This window comes from Vipera ursinii (assembly GCF_947247035.1).
Source record: "Vipera ursinii genome assembly, chromosome: Z".
NCBI classification, from domain to species: Eukaryota; Metazoa; Chordata; class Lepidosauria; order Squamata; family Viperidae; genus Vipera; species Vipera ursinii.
Genome location: NC_139517.1, coordinates 107513720 through 107537372, shown reverse-complemented (window position 1 = coordinate 107537372; position 23653 = coordinate 107513720). Strand labels below are relative to the sequence as shown.

General features: G+C 40.6%; 1 protein-coding gene across 2 annotated transcripts in view; it reads right to left on the bottom strand.

Annotated features, from left to right (window-relative positions):
- The window catches only part of CDK14 (cyclin dependent kinase 14), a 210777-nt gene that overhangs the window by 36294 nt on the left and 150830 nt on the right, over positions 1-23653 (bottom strand). For both annotated transcript variants that reach the window (XM_083376252.1, XM_083376251.1), the window contains one exon: positions 10358-10451. In XM_083376252.1, the coding sequence (XP_083232378.1) occupies positions 10358-10451 (94 nt within the window). The remainder of the gene's footprint in view (positions 1-10357; positions 10452-23653) is intronic.

Here is a 23653-nt window from a genome sequence, read left to right as displayed (position 1 = left end):
GCCCAGACAGCTTGCCCTGTGCTGAGAGTTCTATGCTGGAGGGGCAGTTCTGGGTCTGGAGGGGATCTGTCAGGATGTAGACGGTCTAGTCTGGTAGTTAATCTTTTGCCCCAGCGAAGCTCTGCTGGAGACTTTCCAGTAGTTGTGCATGGGGTGGTGTGTTGTGATAAAAGGAATTGAGCCAGTCTACGGTGCCAGTTGCCGGAGATGATTTTCCGCAGTGCCTCTTTGGTTGATTTCACCATCACCTCTGCCAAGCCGTTCGTGGATGGGTGAAATGGAGCCGTGGTGGTGTGCCTAATAGAGTTCGCCGTTGTGAAACTCTGGAATTCGTAGGAAGTAAATTGGGGGCTGTTATCGGAAACTATAACATCTGGAAGCCCATGTGTTGCGAATAACCCCCTTAAAACTTGTACTGTGGCTGTTGAAGTTGTGCTAGTCACTGGTGCCACCTCTAGCCATCTCGAATAGCTATCCACGACTATTAGGAATGATTGTCCCTGGAATGGACCTGCATAGTCTATGTGGATACGAGACCAGGGTGTCTTTGTAGTTTCCCATCTGTGTATGGGAGCCTGTGGCTGGGCGGCTCTAACAAGTTGGCAGGAATAGCAGCCGGCTACATGTGTTTCAATTTGCTTGTCTAATCCTGGCCACCAGACATAGCTTCTGGCCAGAGCCTTCATTTTGACGGTCCCAGGGTGACCTTCGTGGAGGCTCTCTAACACCTTGAGACTGTGTTTGTCGGGTATGATTACCCTGCTGCCCCATAATAGACACCCTTGATGGGTGGATAATTCCTTTTGCTTTAAAATGTAAGGTTGGAATTCTGGGTCTGGGGGTGTGCATTGCCAGCCAGACGTGACATAGCCTAAGACTCTGCCTAAAATTTTGTCTGCAGCAGTGGCTGCAGAGATGTCTTTAACAGATAATGGGCATTCTGGCAGGTCTGAGATAGCCAGTATCCTTCCAGCTGGTGCTGGGTCTGGGTCGACTATCGGTTGGGGCAGTCTGCTAAGGCCATCAGCATGGCCCATGGATTTCCCTGGCTTGTATTCTAAGTTGTATGAATAGGCTGAAAGAAAGGTAGACCATCTCAGGATGCGGGGAGATAATATTTGTGGGGTTAGTTTGTTTACTGTAAAAAGTCCTAATAGGGGTTTATGGTCCGTAAAAATGGTAAAGGGTCGGCCGTATAGGTAGTCATGAAACTTTTTTACGCTAGCCACTATAGCTAAAGCCTCTTTGTCAATCTGAGCGTAATTACGCTCAGGTTTTGACAGCGTTCTGGAATAGAACGCTACAGGGGTCTGCGTTCCTTCCTTAGTTAAGTGGCTTAGGACCGCTCGGATGCCGTAGGGGGAGGCATCACAAGCCAGACATAAGGGCAGCTGTTCGTTAAACAGGGCTACTGTTGCATTGCTGGTGAGTAAGTTTTTTAATAGATTAAAACTTTTATCATGCTCAGATGACCAGTTCCAGGGTTTGCCTTTATCTAATAGCCTGTGTAAGGGTTCAGCAATGGAGGCTTTATGAGGCAGGAAGGTATGATAAAAATTAACTAACCCTAGGAAGGCTTGAAGTTCTTGTTTATTTTTAGGGGTTGGTGCTGTTTTAATGGCTTTATTTTTTGTTTCAGTGGGGTGAATTTCCTTAGCATCAATTTTAAATCCTAAAAACTCTGTTGAAGGCACCCCGATGGAGCATTTGTCTCGTTTTAATTTGAGACCAGCCTCCCTGAATCTAAGGAGCACCTTTGTTAATTTGTCAGCTAGGTCTTTTTCTGATTCCCCTGCAATTAGGATGTCGTCAAAATATGGACAGACCCCGGGGATCCCTTTAAGTGTTTTTTCCATGATTTCTTGGAAGATCCCCGGGGCTGCGGAGATGCCGAATTGAAGGCGGTTAATTTTAAATGCTCCTTTGTGGGTGACGATTGTCTGAGCTAAGGCGGTGTCAGGGGTGACAGGCAGCTGTAAATACGCCTGCGCCAAGTCTAACTTGGCAAAAATGGCGCCTGACCTAATGGCCGCGAGGATGTCTTTGACAGCCGGGACCGGGTAGGCATGGGCATTTAATGCGCGGTTGAGGGTCGCTTTATAATCGGCACATAATCTTATTTGGCCATTTGGCTTAATTGGGGTCACTATGGGTGTCTCCCACTCTGCCCCTTCTACTGGTTCTAGGACTCCTAAGTTAATTAATCGGTCTAGCTCAGTTTCTATTTTTTCTCTCAAGGCAAAGGGAACTCTTCTTGCCTTGATTCTGACAGGCATTACATTAGGGTTTAGTTTAAGCGATACGGGCGGTCCAGTGTACTTCCCTAGCGAGCTGTCAAAGACGTCCGCGAATTGAAGGCAGACGGATTCTAAGTTTGACAGCTGAATGGTGTTGACGCCTGTCAACGCTATCCCTAGTGCCTCGAACCAGTCTAGTCCTAGCAGGCTGATTCTGTTTTCCTGGGTCACTAGTATAGGGAGGGATCCTTTAAATTGTTTGAACTCCACGGGGACGGAAGCGTTTCCCCGGAGTTTAATGGGTGTTTTCTGAAAGTCAGCTAGGCGGAGTTTGGTGGGTCGAAGGGCGGGCCGTTTTCTACTTTGGTTACAAATGTCCCTGTAGGTTTGCCACGAAATGAGTGAGACGGAGGACCCAGAGTCCACTTCCATCTCACAGGGGATTCCATGAATCAGAACGTCCACCTTGACTTTGGGCTTAAGAGTGCTGTGGACTGTGTATTCCCCCGCCCTTCCCCTCACATTAAGCACTAGGGGTTTGGAACTGTGCCTGGCTTTGGGTGTGTGTTGGCTCATACCTGCGGGTGTCACCTCCAGTTCATGCAGATTTTCTCGGCTCCAGCACGCGGCTTTGAGGTGACCTGTCTTTCCGCACCCATGGCATTTGGCACTGCGGAACCGGCACGTTGCTCTCGGGTGGCTTCCGCCGCAGCTGGCACACTTAGCCCTGTTTGGCTGGAAGTTAGCGCCCCTCTGATTGTTGGCAGGCCCCCCTCTGTAGTTGCGTTGCAGCCTGAGCTTTTTGAACCGCCGCTGTACCGCATCGATGTCCATGGAGACGTTGTCATCTTCGGGACCGCTGAACCCGCCGTCCTCCTGGTGCACGGACCCACTGGGCCCGCTGTCAGGTGAACGTCGGTTGTCACCATGGCTGTCCTCGTATGCAATGACTTCCCTCGCCACATCGGTCATTGTCATTTCTGGCTTGGCGATCAGCTTCTCCCTCAGCCTCTCGTCTTTGAGCCCTATGACAATCTGGTCCCGGATTCGGTCTTCTAAGTCCGGGAACCGACACCGTCGTGCGGCGTGTCTGACCCGGGTTATGAAGTCATTTGCTGGCTCGTCAGGAAGCTGTAGTTTTCGGGCGAAATTTACTCTCCAGAAGAGTTCTGACTTGATGGGCATGAAGTATTTGCTCAGCCCCTCGGTAAGATCGGCGTAGGAGATAGTGGTGATCGGTTCAGGAGTGAAGATTCCCACAGCGGCATCATAGACAGCGGGCCCGCTGAGCCAGAGGAGGGCGGCTGCCTTGGCCCGGTCGTCCGTAATCTTCTTTACCACCAGGTATCCTTCTACCTGGACCAGATGAGATTCCCAGCCTTCTGGGTGGCGGGTATTGAACTCTCGAATGTGGCCATTGTTCGTCATGCTGTCTGTAAACCGTGGGTGCAGCTGCTTGCGTTGAATGGAAGTTCGGCTTCCAAGTGACTTCAGCGAGTGACTAGCTCGGGCTAAGGGAAAAAATCTCTTCTCCCCTTAGGTAGTGACTTCAGCTTAGGCAAGCAGGCATCCCATCCTCGTCGCCAGTGCTTTAGTTAAGAAGCAGGCGAGACAGCAAGTTAAACGGGTTAACTTTTATTCCGAACCAGGCAGACAACAGAAGAACATGGCTCTTATTTATACTGGCAGCTGTCAGTAGGTTAGCCAATCAGGGCTGAGCCGGTTCCCGCGCCGTTCGTCTCCTCCAATCGGAGCCGGCAGATTTTGACAGCTCGGAGCTGTCAGTGGAGGCGCGTGCAGAACATTTTCACACTCTACAGACCTAAATTTTAAAAGAAGCGTAAGACCATCCACTCTAAATCTGAACCAAATGTCAAGCCACCACCTGTATTTCCATCTGGTCTGGATTAGGTTTCAGCTCATTATATCCTATCCAGTCCTTCATAGCAGTCAATTAATACCCCAAAGTTTTCACTGTCTTCCTAGAATCAAATGTAAATGAGAACAAATTCGGTATTTCCAAGAGGAATGAACAAAGATCTTTCAGTACAATGCTCCAATGCGTACACTATTCCTCTTTTAATTTGCTGTGCCAATTTTATTTTATTTTATTTTAATTCCATTTATATCCCGCCCTTCTCCGAAGACTCAGGGCGGCTTACAAGATTAGCAGTAGCCTTCATTCTATGTATATGCCTGCTTATTAGGGCTTTCACACACACCCCCAAGCGGCATTATTACAAAGTCAGCTTAATTGCCCCCAACAATCTGGGTCCTCATTTTACCTACCTCGGAAGGATGGAAGGCTGAGTCAACCTTGAGCCTGGTGGGATGCGAACCTGCACTAATCCAACAGATTTAATTTATGTTTTATTATTTCCATTTCTCTTTTCAGTATCTTCTTTTGCGGATTCATTTGCAGTTCCGATTCTAATTTTTCAATTTTTTCCCTTTTTTGTTTTTATTTTTTTTTCCGCCATGTATGTTATAGCTATACCTCTAAAGTATGGTTTGGCTGTATCCCATGTGTTTTGTAATGCTGTATCTTCTTTTTTGTTTTCTTTAAAAAAATTCCATTTCTTTTGTTGCTATAAATTCTTTTTCTTTCCATACAGATTGATTCAAAGTCCTTTTGATATTCCTTTCCATGTCATTTTTAAGGGATTGTGGTCTGCCCATACACCTGGTTCTATCTCAATCTCCTGCATGCTTGTTCTCAATTCAGATGTCATCCAAATCATGTCAGTTCTGGACCAGGATTGATGACTATTTGAATAAAATGTCTATTGTAATTTTCCTGGATTAATTTCCCTCCAGACATCCTGTATCCCAATTTCCTCTATCATATTAAAAAAGTCATAGGTACAAAACAAAACTGTTTTGAAAATGCAAACAAACCAGGAATATGATTAGCTTACAAACTTAAAAAAGAAGAAACTGATAAATAACTTAGTAGATGAAAAAGGTTGCTTACAATTTAAAAATGAAGAAATAAAAAGATAATTAAAGAATACTATAAGAAACTGTATAATATAGAAGAAATTTCATGGGAGAAAATGATTCAATATCTAGAAGAAAATAATCTTCCAAAAATTTCAGAAACTTTTAAAACCATGCTAGAGGAAAAAATAACATCGATGGAAATAACAGAGGCTATAAGAAGTAAAAAAATGAGAAAACACCGGGGCCAGATGGACTACCAGCTGAACTATATAAATCTTTACAAGATATATTAAGTGAACCATTGAAGGATGTGTGCAATGAATTTTTGTTGGAGGCAAAACTCCCAAATACATGGACAGAAGCAAATATTACCCTAATACCAAAAGAAGATTCAGACTTGACACAGATAAAAAATTACAGACTGATATCATTATTAAATGTGGATTATAATTTTTTTTACTTCAATAATAGCAGAGAGACTGAACTTTTTTTAAACTGAATTTATACATTCAGACCAAAATGGATTTTTACCAAAGAGACAAATTAAAAATAATTTAAAAGTCATAATAGACATATTGGAATACTATGAATTAGATCCAGGGAAACAATTGGCACTAATATTTTTAGATGCCCAAAAGGCATTTAATATTTCCTGGCAATTTATAAATCAGCAATTAAAAATAATGGACTTTGGACAAAACTTTATAAATATGATTAAAACAATATGCAATAAACAAACATATGAAAAGATACAAGGCAAGGATGTCCATTATCGCCATTGTTATTTATTTTAACCTTGGAAGTTCTAAATAGAAATATTAGACAAGATAGAAAAATTAAAGGACTAGAAATAAAAGGTGAAACATACAAATTACAAGCATTTATAGATGACTTGGTATTTATTTTAGAAGAACCTTTGGAGATGATTCCTAAATTACTGGGAAAGATAGAACAGTACGAAGAAATAGCAGGACTGAAAATAAACAGAGAAAAAACTAAAGTAATAGTTAAAAATCTCTCAGATAAACAAAAAAAACTACTGTCAGAAAAAATAAAACTACAAATAGTTAAAAAGGTTAAATGCCTGGGAATATACTTAACAGCAAGATGTGCAAAGATAAAAGAAGATAATTGTACAAAATTATTGAACCAAATAAGAGTGGACTTGGAAAAATGGAAAAACTTGCAACTGTCAATACTAGGAAGAATTGCTACACTGAAAATGAATATATTACTGAAAATTTTACTTCTATTCCAAACAATACCTATAAAACTTGAGAAAAAATTCTTTGAAGATTTATATTCATTAATCTTGAAATTTATTTGGCAAGGAAAGAAAGCTAGAATCAAGATGAAAATGTTACAAGATAGGTAAAAGAATGGATAATTCTTAGAAACAAAAGGTTGTTATATTTGGAGGGACATGGTTTACAATTGGGGTGACATGCCTTCTTATGGTATGGGAAAAATAAAATTCATTAAGTACTTTCAAAATCACTATATAAGACATGCATTATTAACAACATGGGGAAAAATAAAATGTAAAAACTATCTGAAAATTCCAGGGTGGCTTTCAACAATGGAAGGATTCGTCCACCCAAATTTAGTTAATTCTGCAAAATCCGGACATACAGAGATATTCTAAATGCTGAAGGAAATTTAAAATCTAAATAAGAAATAGAAAATCATGGTATCAATCTATCATGATGGGTACATTTACACATGCAAGTTATATATGATAAAAAATCTTAAACTGTATGGATTTTACAAGGAGCAAACTTTGTTTGATATAATTAACTTCTGACGAGAAACTAATTAAGAAAATTTATAATTTTCTACTAAATTTGAAAATGGAAAGTGAACAAGCTAAAGAAACAATGATAAGATGGGTAAAAAAAATTTGGATACATTATAGAATTAGAAAAATGGTAAAATTTGTGGGAAAGAAATTATAAACTGACGATGTCAATTTCTTATAAAGAAAACTTATATAAAATGTTTTATGTATTGCACTTGTCACCAGCAAGATTAGCAAAAATGTTTAAAAACATGTCAGATAGATGTTGGAAATGAAAACATAAGTCAGGTACTTATTACCATGTTTGGTGGACATGTGCCAAAGCAAAGGGTTATTGGGAAAAAATACATGCCTGGCTAGAAAAGATGCTGGGAGAATTTGAAGATTTTAAACTTGAACTTTTTTTATTAGGATCACACGCTGAGCATGGCAGGTCAGCCACCTACAAATACACCTGATGATAATGCTAAGCCACATTTTTCTATTTTATCAAGTAGATAGAGGTTACACTGTGCTATTCCCTTTTTGAAGAGTGTGCCATTTTAGAAACATCATGAATGCTAATTGAGGGGGAGGAACACCAATGATAAGCTAAAATAAGGAAGCTTGGAATATCTTTATTTTTATAATCTGTCTCTGCGAAACATGATTTAAATTTCTCTATGAATCTGCCATGCTCATTGGATAATAGGATTTATAACTCATAACTCTGAGGTGCTTGTTGTGAGAGAGTAAAAGCTTCCAACCTTAACTGAATGTGACTGATTAAGATATAATTTCATACTTGTAGGTCTGCCACCTAAAAGATTCACTCTTTGACCACAAGAGGGAGTGAAAGAATATAAAAGAGTGGGAAAGCCAGGATTAATAAACAAGGTGAATATTAAATTACAAAGGAAGAAGCCAACAAACGGAAAGGGATCTTATTTCTCACAATAGAAAGGTAGATGGAATAAAACAATAGACCTGGTGGGAATGGCAAAGACAACTGTTGTACAAGCAGAGGAATTCCTTTAGTTTTGTTCCCATTTGGACTTTATACTCAATACAGAAGAAATAAATGAAACTTTAGGTTAAGGATTGGTTCAATTTTTCAGCTATAAAATGTCTTATTATTACCTGAAATGCAAAGCAAAAAGCTGAGGCTGTAACTGTATTTGTATTATACTTAAAAGAGTTTGAAATCACTGCTTTTTTCTTCTTTTTCTCCTATGCCTTCTTTCCCCTTTTTCTGATTTTTATTTTCATTATTTTATACTACAATATATTTTAATAAAATTCCTTGAAAAAATGAACAGAATATAAAATAGAACATTTAGACAATGTTGGCTGGCGACCCCCAGGGGGAGGGCCTTCTCTGTGGGAGCGCCAGCACTGTGGAACCAGCTCCCCCATGAGCTTCGGATGGCCCAAGATCTCCATTCCTTTCGCCGCGGCCTCAAAACACTCCTTTTCCACCTGGCTGACCTGGACTGACAGGGATTTTGATTATGTTTTTAAGTTTTTAACTCTAATTTTAAATTATTTTAATTTTAATTTATTGTACAGAGGCCTTTAATTTTAATTTTATCTTAACTTTATCTTAACTTCTGTATTTATTGTATGTTATTGTTGTTAGCCGCCCTGAGTCCTTCGGGAGATAGGGCGGCATATAAGTCCCAAAAATAAATAAATAAATAAATAAATAAATAAATAAATAAATAAATAAATAAATAAATAAATAAATAAATAAAAACACTTACACTGCACATCGCCAGTGCAAAAGGAAAATGATACAGATGTGAACTACCAATCCCAAAATGATAATGTTCAAAATAAGAATCACTTTTCTAAACATAAGGAATCACAATCTACAAATAGGCTTAAGATACAGGAGGATCTGGACAAACTTGTACACTGGGTGCTATCTAACAAAATGAAATTCAATGGTGAAAAAAGTAAGGTTCTACATTTAGGCAAGAAAAAACAAATGTACAGGTATAGTATAGGTGGTACCTTGCTCAATAGTAGTAACTGTGACAGGGATCTTGCAGTCCTAGAGAACAATCACTTAAATATGAGCCAGCAGTGTGCTACAGCTGCCAAAAAAGCCAACACAGTGTGGACTGCATTAACAGAGGGATAGAATCAAGATCACATGAAATGTTAATACCACTTTCCAATGCCTTGGTAAGGCCACACCTGGAATACTGAATCCAGTTTTGGGCACCACGATTTTAAAAAGATGTTGAGACTCTAGAAAAAGTACAGAGAACAGTAACAAAGATGATTAGGAGACTGGAGGCTAAAACATATAAGGAACGGCTGCTAGAATTGGGTATGTCTCGTTTAAAGAAGAGAAGGATGAGGGGTTCATGATAGCAGTGTTCCAATATCTCAGGGGCTACCACAAGAAGAGGGAGTCAAGCTATTCTCCAAAGCACCTGAAAGCAGGACACGAAGCAATGGATGGAAACTAATCAAGGAAAGAAGCAACCTAGAACTAAGGAGGTAAACTTCCTGACCATTAGAACAATTAATAAGTGGAACAACCTGCCTCCAGAAGCAGTGAATGCTCCAAAACTGGAAGTTTTAAAGAAGAGACTGGACCATTGTCTGAAATGGTATAGAGTTTCCTGCTTGAGCAGGGGGTTGGACAAGATGACCTCCAAGGTCCCTTCCAACATCATCATCATCATTATTATTATTCATTAAACATGAAACTCAGTCAATTGAACACTCAAATTGACTAGCACTAATGGTTGACACGGGTTGCTGCCAGCATCCTAGGTATCAACCAGGTATCTCTTTAAAATGTAAGATGTTCCGAGTAGCGCAGTTTTTTGTAGCTTTGCTGGAGTTATTGCAGGAAGCTGCAATTTCTTGATGTATTTTGAAAAGTTTTTGGACATAGTTCCCAATGCCCCAATGACAATGGGTATCACTGTTACACGTTTCATCCATAATCGCACAGTTTCGATGGACAGGTCGTGGTATTTTGTAATTTTTTCCAGTTCTTTTACTTCAACTCTGGTATCTCCTGGTACAGCAATATCAATCAACTGTACTCTTCGGTTCTCTATGACTGCGATATCTGGCGTGTTGTGTTCCAAATGGCGATCTGTCTATATTCGAAAGTCCCACAAGATCTTCTCCCTCTCATTCTCGATGATGATGATGATTATTATTATTATTTAGTTTTTCATGAGAAAAGGGGGGGGGATTCTTAATAATTAATTATTTTAGTTAATGTATAATAATGAGTTACACAAATATATATTGCACTGTTTTGTTCAAAAGAACTAATAATCTAAAACAATTTTTAGTTTTCAATTTTTTTATGAATAAGAGCAGGGAGGTAACAAAATTAAAACTCACTAAAAGGGTTGTAGGAACTTACCAGAAATATTCTTTCAAGCTGATCTTGAATATCTTTCATTCCTGGAAAAGCAGCAATTCCTTGAATCATTTCCACAAAAATGCAACCAACTCCCCTAAAAACAAAGAGTATAAAATAATTACAGGGAGAAAAAAATCTGCATGAACCCTAGTACACACCCTGCAAATAGTTATATGGGATTCTTGAATATAAGTAAGTATGGGAAAATTATTGTTATTGCCTATGAAAAACTCAGAACTGCCGTTTTACAAAATAGCTTCAACTATAGCAAGTATTTCTGTTCACAAAATTATATTTCCTAGAGAAATAAGAAACTTGCTCTGCATGTTACCTTAAGAATTCCCTGAAAAAAGATTTGGGGTACATGTAAGACTGAGCACACTAGTATCAAAGGAGACAAAATAAAGAAAAACTTTATAACCATTGTATTTTATTGATACTGGATGTGGCTCACATTTTATTTATTTATTTGTATATGTATACAGCAACTCAACTGGAACTTTACGGAACACTCCTACTTAAGACAGCCTTATTGGAATAGGGTCAACTATCTGCTAAGACAACCATATATGAACCAGGATCAAAATATAAACAGTGTTTGTAGATATTTCTCTAAATCAGGGGTCTTCAAACTTGGCCCTTTTATGACTTGTGGACTTCAACTCCCAGAATTCCTCAGCCAGGTATGCTGGCTGAAGACCCCTGCTCTAAATCGTGGAAGCAAAATGGTTGTTTAATATTGATTTCAGATAGTTTCTTTTTTTCTAACGAAGAGTATTGTTTCATGGCATAGACGTTTATGAACTTGTACAAAGACCTAATATTGGAATGAAAAATGAGAGGGTGATCATGGCTGAGACATCTGTCACCAAGGATGATTCAGCTGATCTGGCTGGCTAGGCACATGTCCCCTTCCTCCTTCAACACTCCATGCGTGTCCGTCCTCTTGGTGAAAGAGGACGACCATCCCAGCTATAAGGAGTGTACCAATCTTTGGTCAAGGGTATATGAATAAGGGTATATGAATAAGGGACGCGGTGGCTCAGTGGGTTAGGACGCTGAGCTTGTCGATCAGAAGATCGGCAGTTTGGCGGGTCAAATCCCGAGTGCCGCGTAACAGAGTGAGCGCCTGTTACTCGTCCCAGCTTCTGCCAACCTAGCAGTTCGAAAGCATGTAAAAATGAAAGTAGAAAAATAGGGACCACTACGGTGGGAAGGTAACAGCGTTCCGTGCGCCTTTGGCGTCTAGTCATGCCGACCACATGACCACCGAGACATTCTCGGACAAGCGCTGGCTCTTCGGCTTTGAAACGGAGATGAGCACCGGCCCCTAGAGTCGGAAACGACTAGCATGCACGTGCGGGGGAACCTTTACCTTTACCTTTATATGAATAAAAAAGTAACTTAAAACAAGTGTGTGTGTGTGTGTGTGTGTGCATGTGTGTGTGTGTATGTATGTATGAGAGTGTGGTAGCGCATCAGTTTCCTCTGTTCCTGGAGGAAACTGATTATCTCGACCCGTACCAATCTGGTTTCAGACCTGGGCATAGCACAGAGACGGCATTGGTCGCACTGGTGAATAATCTCTGGCGGGCTCAGGACAGGGGTTGTTCCTCTATCCTAGTCCTATTAGACCTCTCAGCAGAATTTGATACCATCGACCATGGTATCCTACTGCGGCCTCTCAGGGGGCTGGGAGTGGGAGGCACCGTTTTACAGAGGTTCTCCTCCTACCTCCTGGGCTGCTCGCAGTCGGTGTTGACGGGAGGACAGAGGTCCACCCCGAGATCTCTCGTTTGTGGAGTCCCTCATGGGTCGGTCCTCTCTCCCCTCCTGTTCAACATCTACATGAAGCCGCTGGGTGAGCTCATTCGTGGTTTCAGGGTGGGGTATCACCAGTACGCTGATGATACCCAACTTTTTCTTTCCACCCCGACCCAACCCAGTGATGCCCTCACTGTGATGTCCTGTTGCCTGGAGGCAGTCCGGGTTTGGATGGGGAGAAACAGGCTTTGTCTCAATCCTGCCAAGACTGAGTGGCTGTTCATACCGGCATCTCGGGCTGACCAGCCTTCTCCATCATTAACAATAGGGGATGAGGTATTACCCCCCCCCGTTGATAGGGTTCGCAACTTGGGAGTCCTCCTGGATTCACGGCTCAGTTTGGAAGATCATATAGGAGCCGTGACCAGGGGGGCTTTTGCCCAGATTCGCCTGGTGCGCCAGTTGCGTCCCTATCTGGACCGAGATGCTCTACGTACAGTCACTCATGCGCTCGTGACCTCCCGGTTAGACTACTGCAATGCCCTCTACATGGGGCTGCCCTTGAGGACCACCCAAAGGCTTCAAATGGTGCAGAATTCAGCCGCGCGAGTTTTGATGGGCTTCCCGATACTCCCGTGTAACACCTCTTCTCCGTGAGCTGCATTGGCTTCCGGTTGCCCACCGGATGAGATTCAAGGTGCTGGTAATGACCTATAAAGCCCTAAATGGCTTGGGTCCGGACTATCTAAGGGAACACCTGCTGCCGGCATCATCTTCCCATCATCCTGTGCGCCCCCACAGGGAGGGCCTTCTCAGGGTACTGCCGGTTAATGAATGCCGGCGGGTTATTCCCAGGGGAAGGGCGTTCTCTGTGGGTGCGCCTGCGCTATTGAACCAACTACCCACAGAACTTAGGACTGCCCCCGACCTTCACTCATTTCGCCGGGACCTGAAAACTTGGCTCTTCGATCTGTTTGGTCCAGACTGTGGGGTTATTAATTTAACTGGGTTTTAGATTTACTCTTGGGGCTTGAATTTAATTTAATTGTTTTGTTTGTTTTTAATTTTTTGTATTCATGGTTTTAACTGCCCTGTAAACCGCCCTGAGTCCTATGGGAATAGGGCGGTATACAAATCCAATAAAATAAATAAATAAATAAATAAATAATATATATATTTATATAATTTTTATATATATACATACACACACACACACACACACACACCCCTATCTCCCTCCTGTACACACACACACACACACACACACACACACACACACACAGAGGAGGGGTCTTCAAACTTGGCTCCTTTTATGATTTGTGGACTTCAACTCTCAGAATTCCTTAGCCAGGGACACTGGCTGAGGAATTCTGGGAGTTGAAGTCCACAAGTCATAAAAGGGGCAAGTCTGAAGACCCCTGATGTACAATCATGAAAAATATTTTTTTAAAAAATTCTTGAATTGAACTACAAATTTAAGAGGCAAATTTATATGCCATTGTCATTTGTTAAGATAGCAGAAATCATTACAAACTGCTATTAGAAATTGCCATGAAATGAAGTGATTCTGTGCTTAAAGAACAAAGATGATATATGTGTATCTTATTGAATGTATACATATCACACCATCCTGAGACTCTAGAATATCCTATTCACAATCCATCTGTAATCAGCTTCAACAATGCTTTTGTATAAAATTAAGCTTAATAAGGAAGTCATTAAGCATTTAAAACAAACAGGCACCCCACCACACAGCAACAAAAATCACAACCTTCCACAAGACCATGGCTCAAAAACAACAGCCAGCCAGCCAAACAACCCGAAACCAGACCATGACTCAGAGGCAACCAAATGAACAAGGACCATTTGCATCACAAAGACAATACCTAAACACCAAAGACTATGGCCTAGCCATAACAACCAACCAGTCAAACAGCCCATAACCAGACCATGATTGAGAAACATCCAGACAAATAACACCCACACCAATGTACATCACACAAAAAGTTATTTAAAGGCCAGTGCTCTGACAGATGAGCACAATTCAAAGCACACTGGAGATGTCTCCCCCAAATGGAAACAAAACGTTTACAGCCAAATTGCCAATCTCAGAGATCAAACCAACAGCCCAACTACCAACGCAAGCTACTAATATTCAAACACATCTCAACCACTTTCAGGGATCCAATGCTCAATGCTGCTTGCCGCTAGGAGACCTTCACCTGCAGAGAAGCCTCCACATGTAAGCAACTATTCTTCCTTCATGAATGCCTATGACAAAACAAACTCCCTTGAAGTGTTAACCAATCAATCATCCAGCAGCATGAACAACAGCAAAACATAATGGTAAACACATGGTCCGACTGATGATAACAGATGCTCATAACCACCTGAATAAATATATAAAATGCCTCACTGAGCAAAAGCTCCTATGCAACAATACCATTGGACCACAACTCATGCAAAGTTTTAAAACACCGCAATCGAATGTGGAACAACAAACACAAGAGAAAAGAAGCTATCCAGACTAATGGCCAACAACTCCCACAACAAGAAACAGGCCTGGATCAAGAACCTATCCAACCACCAACTCAAAGATGAGGAACAACAAGTCCTGACAAAAAGTCTCAACTTCAACCATAAAGTTGCGCCAAACAGAATTCCTAGCAAGCCTAGAATATGCCTTAAAACCGAAAGACCTCAGCAAAGCCCAACAACAAATATGCCAGACTGTCGTCCCAATGATGAGACAAAAACAAAACTCCAGCATCTTTAACAAAACTGGAACTACAAGCAAAGAAGTCCTTCAGAACAGAAAACAATATATCTACTTATAGACACGTCAACAGACACCCAACAATGAAAATGACCAACAAGATCAACAAGACCCTAAAAAAGTTGCAGAAACTGAATCAAATCACCAAAGAGGAATACCGAAGAATAAAGCAACCGGTTCAAATATAGCACAGTTCTATGGTCTTCCGAAAGTGCATAAAGAAACCACCCCGCTCAGACCAATTGTCTCACTCCCTGGCACACCCACTTACAACCTTGCGAAAGAAATGGGGAAACGCCTAAGGCACCTAATCAGCGATTCCCAATATTCCATAAACAATGCCACACAATTCCTGGACAAGTTCAATAACCTACACATTGATGAAGATGTAACAATGCCATCATTTGATGTTATCGCATTATTAACATCAGTGGATCTGAAACTAGCAATTGACCTAATCAAAGAACTACTGGACAACACACAACCACAAGAGGACCACTCACAACAGAAAACACATGCAAATTCCTCCAGCTATGTTTAACCACCTACTTCAAATTTGAGAGAGATCTATGAACAACTGAGGGGATTGCCTATGGAATCTCCTATATCTGGCCTGGTCGCAGAAGTCATCATGCAGAAAATCGAAGAAGTTGTACTTCCACAAGCTATGGGTATGTTAAATGGACGATACCTTTGTGACAATCAAGCGCAACCAGGTCGTCCACACCTACCAAAGAATCAACACTGTCTTCACAGACATCTGATTTACAATAGAAACTAGAAGAGAATAGAATAACAACGAACTGCCATTCCTGAACGTCCTTGTAACCAGAACCATCAATGGTCAATTTCTAACATCCATTTACAGGAAGGCAACACATACAGATCAAAGCCTCATCTTTCACAGCAACCATCCCAAATGCCACAAAAAAGCTGTGTCAGAACACTGTTAGGGAGAGCAGAATCCCATTTCAACACCACAGAAGCCAGATCAGCAGAACAAAAACACTTATGCAAAATGAATATCCATGAAACTTCATCTGGAGATAACACACAAACAATAGAAACACTCAAAGCAACACAACAAGTACAATAGGGACAACAATGACCAAATGAATCACAATTCCCTATGTACAGAATGCTTCAGAGATGACAGCAAGACTACTATGTCAACATGATCTCGCAGTAGCCCACAAATGAGCCTCAACTCTTAGACGGGCCCTGTCAAAACCTAAGGAGCAGACATAAACAAACCAAAGATCAGGCTCTCATATACCGAATCCAGTGCAAAGAACTGTGAAAAGAACTATGTCAGCCAAATAGGAAGAAAACTATCAGACTGCACAAACACTGGCTATCAAAAGACATGACCCACGATCCTTCATGTCCATCCACAAAGACTCAGAAGGACACAAGTTGAAATCAAGGGGAGAAAGAGAATTCCTCGAAGCCTGGTTCTCCACCAGTAAGTCAATAAACAGACACATTGACAACGACCCAGTCTACCAACTGCTGAGAATGAAAGAACTACTTCAATACCAAAAGCAGCATTTAAAGCAAGCAAACAGGCACCCCACCACACAGCAACACAAATCACAATCTCCCACAAGAAACCGGACCATGTCTCAACAACAGCCAGCCAGCCAGCCAAAAAACCCGAAACCAGACCATGGCTCAGAGGCAACCAAACAAACAAGGACATTTGCATCACAAAGACGATACTTAAAACTCCAAAGACTATGGCCCAGCAGCAACAACAACCAGACAAACAGTCCAAAACCAGACCACGACTCAGAATTATCCAGACAAATAACACCCACACCAATTTACATCACACAAAAAGATATTTAAAGGCCAGTGCTCTAATAGACGAGCACAATTCAAAGTGCACTGAAGATGTCCCCCTGAATGGAGACGAAATGTCTGCAGCTAAATCGTCAAGCTCGGAAATCAAACCAACAGCCCAACTACCAATATTTCTATGAAAACTATTTATGTAAACATTAACAACTTCAATATCATCAAAATAATTTTTGCAATAATCCACCATTTTGGGGTATAGTGGTTTTTTGGTATAGTGGTGATTTAGTGGTTAAGGCTCCAGGCTAAAAACCAGAAGAATGTGAGTTCTAGTCCTATTTTACTCATGAAAAGCAGTGGGTGATTTTGGACACTGTCTCTCAGCTCAATCTACCTCACAGGATTGTTGTTGTGGGAAAATAGGAGGAGGAAGAGTATTAGGTATGTTCACCACCTTGAATTATTTGGAAAAATAACCAAGGCATGATACCAATAAATCATTAATTAAATAAAATATTTCAATATCTGAGTTACTTATAAAGTAATACAGGGAAGGCATGAAAATGTAATAAATAAATAAACCTCATTCTAAGAGGTCTGAATATATACAATTCATATTTTGTTTCCTAAGAGGAAAAACACTCTCTGTGTATTAGTTTTTATTCAAAAGCCTGATTAAAAAATAATGGGAAACAGTGTCTTTATCCTTTAATATTGGAATAATTAGAAGGCAGATTAATCCTCCTGATTCTTTGGCTGGATCCTAAAATCAAAGATACATTTGTGTTTGATTGGGCAAAACTACTCTCAATTACCCCAAATAACCTTCCATTTATGACCCACAATTTAATGTTGAAATCAGTATTCAATAGGGATAGGAGAAAGGAACAAGAAAAAAAGGAGTGCAGCCCACTAATATGCAAGCAAGAGACTCCTACATCCTCAACTCATCCTCTTTGCAATGAACTGTGAATGTGTTTTGAAACCCAAAATATTAATCAAGCAAGTAACATTTATTAGTTCAGTAAGATGAACTGATTTCATTAATTTTGTGTGGAATTATGTGTAGGATTGATAGAAAAGGGTATTTATATTTCAGATTGAACTGTGGTGTTCTTGCTGCTCAGAAAGCAGCTTGGGTGCTTTCTTGCAGACATTTCATTACCAAACTAGATAGTATCATCAATCCTAGAAGGGAATGCTCTCATTTTATATACTAGAGGTTAATCTGTTAGTATTGGTGGGAATGATTTCCCTACCAGCACTGATGATGTTATTTAGTTGTGTAATGAAATGTCTGTAAGAAAATAACCAAGCTCAGACACCACCCCGAGGCATCCCATGCTCTGCTTAATGACTTACACACTGTTACAGATGGGAAAGACAAGATCGTAGTCATTGAGTGAGGCAGTCATATGGGCCCATTACTTAATTAGTACTATAAATTAGAGCTCAAATTCCAAATTCAATTGTGGTTATAAGTTAGAACTATCCGTATCTCTTATCTATAAATAAATTTAAAGCATTGTCATTTCAATCCTTGTGTTAGCAACAGTTCATTAAGGGTTACCAGAAATAACAACGTATCTATTTTAACCTTGATCAGATAAACCAACTTTATATTCCTTCTTTTCACTTCTAACAATCTTAATCTTTAATCCATTCACATAATGTTGTAGAACAACATTTCTGTCATGGTTCTGATAGATGAAACCCATCAAAAGAATTTTGAGGCAAAATTCTTCCTTAAATAATATTTATTCAGAAAACAAAATATCGGCACTACATAGTTGAACCCAGTAACTAAATTCCCTTCCGCCAGATACAAAGTAACAAAGTATAATTCCCATCCCCAATAAACTGTCATAAAGCACATTCCCCAATTAGCTTAAAGCGTGGGCTTTCTCTTCAGCTCCTCAACCCGTGAAAACGTTATCAGCTTGTCCTTGGGTTCTCACAGCAGCGTTATTATGGCTAGCTGAGCTTACATCCTAACACACACACACACACACCGCTGCTCCTGATTTCTAAAAGCAAGAAAAAGCATGTTAAAGGATTAGAGAAAATGGCTGCATTTTCATCATTGTCAGAGCAGGAACATCCAATGTTAGCAGCGTTGACAATTTGTTTTTACTTTTACTTTGCCTCTTCTCAATAGATTCTTCAAAACTTCTCTTTTGTTAAGACCAGTATAGAAAAACTATCCAGGTCCTCTCTTTTGGTTTATTGTTTTTAAGTCCCTTTTATTAATTAAAACATCAGCCAGGTTTTTTTGTATATCCAGTGTAACATATTTTCGGTGTCTTCTTCCATCACATCTTTTAGACACAGTCTATCCACAGAGGCAGATACAGCTGTTGACATTAATATTTATTTCTGATTTTTGTTTTTCAAAACTATCCTTCAGTATTTCTAATATTGGAATATTTTGCACCATTCTGTAACTGTTAGTCAAATTTAAATACATATATCTTTTAACTGAAATCATTCTAGTGCCCAATTTTTAAACTCTTTATTATTTAAAAAAAAATAAAAACAAAAGCATTTTCCCATAGGAAGGACTCTACTCACCAGATGCCAATTTTCAGAGGCTTCAAAGCAGTGCAAGAGCACTGCCTTCCCAGTTAACTTCCAAAGAGTCTGGAGGCCATGTGAGAGAACACCATGTTGTCACATAGCCTCTGGAACCTCCAAAAATCACATGAAAATTGGGATTTGCTTTCATGCAGTTTCATAAGCCACACAAGAAAGGGGTAAGCTTTCACATGGCCTCTGGACGAACTTACTGATTTTAACTCTGGTCCTGAGGACTGCCTGAATAATTAATGGTGCTCCTATCATCACTAACTTCAGGCCATCTCAAAGGCTGATGGGAGATGTCACTACAGAAAACAATTGAAGCAACATCACTGCAGAAAGCTGCCCATTATTCAAGTTTCAAGTTAATCATAGTCTCAAATGAATTACAAATACTATATGAAGGGTATTGATTAGGAAAGATATACAAAGTGCTGTCTCTTTAACATCCCAGTGATTTTCCATCTATGAAATATGAACGGAATGAAACAAAAAAAGTAAAGGAGGAAAAATGTGAGGTATTATAGTGGCTTATATGAAAGATATATCAAGAACCAACTGGGATCACTGCTTTTGCTTAGATAGCAGAGGGCTGTAAAAAAGAAGAAAAGATAATTCAAATTCCAGGATCTCTGATAGCTTATCAGAATGAAAGAAAGGGAAAACCAATGATGAAATATTAATCATGTCATCTAACTCAGAGCCTTTTTCCTCTTTCACTTAACTATAGCACAACAGCTAGAAAAGAGAAAATAAACAGAACTAGTTAGTATAGTGGTGAGTATCCCCCGCCTGTCACGCGGGAGACCGGGCTTCGATTCCCTGACGGGGAGGCTTAAATACATTTTGGAACAACCTGCCTCCAGAACTGGAAGTTTTTAAGAAGAGACTGGACAGCCATTTTGTCTGAAATGGTATAGGGTTTCCTGCCTGAGCAGGGGGTTGGACTAGATGACCTCCAAGGTCCCTTCCAACTTTACTATTATGATTATGATTATATTTAACTTTCAGGATTATTTTGTTGACATTTTTGAAAAAAAAATATGGATTTATACTTGTAATCATATTAAATAAGGATGGTAACCACTCTAAAGGAAAAAGGCACTAAAATAAACTGGAGCAGCTTTATATTACATAATATCTCTTACATATCACAAAATTTAGTTATATGGTGAGACTAGACCTAGTACACTATAATATATTCTATAATGATTCCCACTGCTTGTTTTTACTATTACTAATACCATGGATAGCTTCATTAATATTCTTAAACAGCTAGTGGCTATTTACGCAAAAAGCTGGAGAATATTAATACTGAATATGAATCATTAGCTTTTGGTTACTTTCCAATGCCATACAGTGACAAATGAAGTGTATAAATAGCTTACAGCCACTGCCACCTGCTTCCCACCATTGTACTGTGGTTAGATTTGTATTTCTTTGCCTTTTTAAAAAAATTCTTAACAACTATAGCAACCAAATACTGTAATTTCCAGATGGAGGTTTATGACTGATGAATTATGAAAATAAAGGGCTAACTTGCATTAGTTGCATTGGTGTAAGGTAAAGGTAAAGGTTCCTCCGCACATGCGTGCTAGTCGTTTCCAATTCTAGGGGCCGGTGTTCATCTCCATTTCAAGAGCGCTTGTCTGAGGACGTCTCCGTGGTCATGTGGCCGGCATAACTAGATGCCAAAGGCGCACAGAACGCTGATACCTTCCCACCGTAGTGGTCCCTATTTTTCTACTTGCATTTTTATGTGCTTTCGAACTGCTAGGTTGGCAGAAGCTGGGACGAGTAACAGGCGCTCACTCTGTTACGCGGCACTCGGGATTCGACCCACCAAACTGCCAATCTTCTGATCGACAAGCTCAGCGTCCTAACCCACTGAGCCACCGCGTCCCTATTTGCATTGGTGTATGTGCAAATATCTATGATATTTTATTTCTACTAATTTATCCATTCATATTTGTACACAAATCACATTGTTATATAGTACATCTCTTCCTGTATTACAATGGAATCAAAGATAAATATAATATAGAAGTAATCACAATTATAAATGTTTTTTCCTTCTGTATTAATTTCTCAATAACATTACCCCTTTGGTATACTTTTCCATGCTTATCCATGTATATAGGCTTTCCATTGTAATTTAAAATAGATATAGGGTTTCTATAATAGAAGATAGAAAACACAGATATAGGTAATTTGAGATAGGTTGTATTGTTATTTATATATACTAAAACTAGTGTGTCTTTTGTAACCTTCAACTGGGCGAAATGATGAATCATAGGGCAATAATTTTTACAAGATACCTCAAATGGGCTAACAAACACAATGCTAGGTCCCATTTCTACCACAGGAATGAAATTTGTGAAAGTTGTGGCCATTTTAAGCACCACTATGCTGCGACAATCAGATAATTTCCAATGCTTCCTGAGAGCTTTCCACAAATCAATGAAAGCCAGCAGGAAGAATAAATTCAACTGTGATTACTGATGTCCCATACCAGCTTCCTACAAGTAATGATGTTGCTAGGGAATTGATTGGTAACATAGGCCAGGATGTTGTGATTCCTCGCCAGCCAGTGGATCTGGCAGCTAAGTCTGACGACTCAGATGCGGAGGAGGGGCCTGGAGTGACATTAGAGTTAGAGGAGGGCTCTGAAGAGCTCCAAGACTTACAATCGGATGAGGAACCTGGCTCCTCTACTCACGCTCGGGCTGAGACACAGCCGTGCTGGAAGCCTGAGTTGGACAGAAATGAGGAGCAGCTGGAACAAATCCCAGATGCACAAATGTGTAGACAGGAGAAGCAGGTGGGAGAGAGGAATGCAATGGGATGGCTCCAAAGGCAAAGGAGAAAGCATTAGGAAGCTACGCCTTGGCTGAATTATAAAAGGGGAGGTGTGGGAGGTGCTGGTTGCCAAAGGCAAACATTCGTGCTGAGGATCGAGTTTCTGTGAACTGTTTGTTTGCCTTGGACATTCACTTAAGTCTGTGAGAATAAAAGGGACTGTTTTTTTCTTGCGGTTCCTGCCTGTTTCTTGGAAGAGGGGGTTTATCCTTATGAGTACAACAAGGACTCACACAGGCTGGGACAGAACACAGGGCTTTTCAACCGGTGGTACGCATACCACTAGTGGTACATCAGCACCTGGCAGGTGGTACATGTACGATGGGTTGAACACCATTGTAAAAAAAAGTGTAACAAAAAGTGTAGAAGTAGATGAGGTGATGCAGCGGCAGCACAGCACAGGCTTGTGGGAAAGTCAGCTGGAACTGTGCAAGGCGTTGCCTGGGTCCTACTGAGAGCCCAGGATCAAAGTGCGCAGCTCCAGCTGATTGGCGGCAGCCTTGGGGGTGGGAGGCAGCCTCACGCAGTCTTCGGGTGGAGATTCAGCTGGAGCTATGCTATGCTTGTCTGCCTGGATCCTGTGGAGAACTCAGGATCAGCGTGCACAGCTCCAGCTGATTTGGGGGCACAGGGAGCCTCACGCAGTCTTCAGGCAGAGATTCAGCTGGAGCTGCGCAAGGCTTTCCCTGGGTCCTGCTGAGGGGGACAGAAGAGAGGATATAAAGGGGGGAGAGAACAGAAAATATAAGGGGGAAGAGAAGAGAGAATATAAAGGGGGGAGATAAGAAAGGATATAAAGGGGGAAGAGAAAAGAGGATATAAAAGGGGAAGAAAAGAGAAAAATATAAAAGGGGGGACAGAAATTTGTTAAATGAGTTTTGCCCCATTTTATGACTTTTCTTGCCACAGTTGTTAAGTGAATCGCTACAGCTGTTAAATTAGTAACATGGTTGTTAAGTGAATCTGGTTTCCCCACGGACTTTGCTTGTCAGAAGTTGCAAGAGGGGATCACATGACCCTTGGACAATGTGACCATCCTAAATATGACTCAGTTGCCAAGCATCTGAATGTAAATCACATGACCCTGGAGAAGCTGCAATGGTCATAAGTGTGAAAAATAGTCATAAGTCACTTTTTTCAATGCCGTTATAACTTTCAACAGTCACTAAGTGAACTGTTTTAAGTCAAGGACTACCTGTACTTTTTTCCATTTTTTTTTTTTTGGTCATCAAGTTTTTGACATCTTGCTAGGCGACTGGTGGTACTTGGGTATTGCCATATTCTAAAAGTGGTACATTCGGTGAAAAAGTTGAAAAGTCCTGACATAGGCAATGGGGAAGCCAGCAGGATTGGGCACTAGATCTTATACTCCAGCAATTAGGGCATATTCCCCAACATGAACTAAACTCCCATGCACCCTCCCTAATCCATGCATTCTTACACATTTTTGCACACACCCTCCCAACCAACACATCCACACATATCCTCCCTGACCCACACATATCCCGCGCTATTTCTTT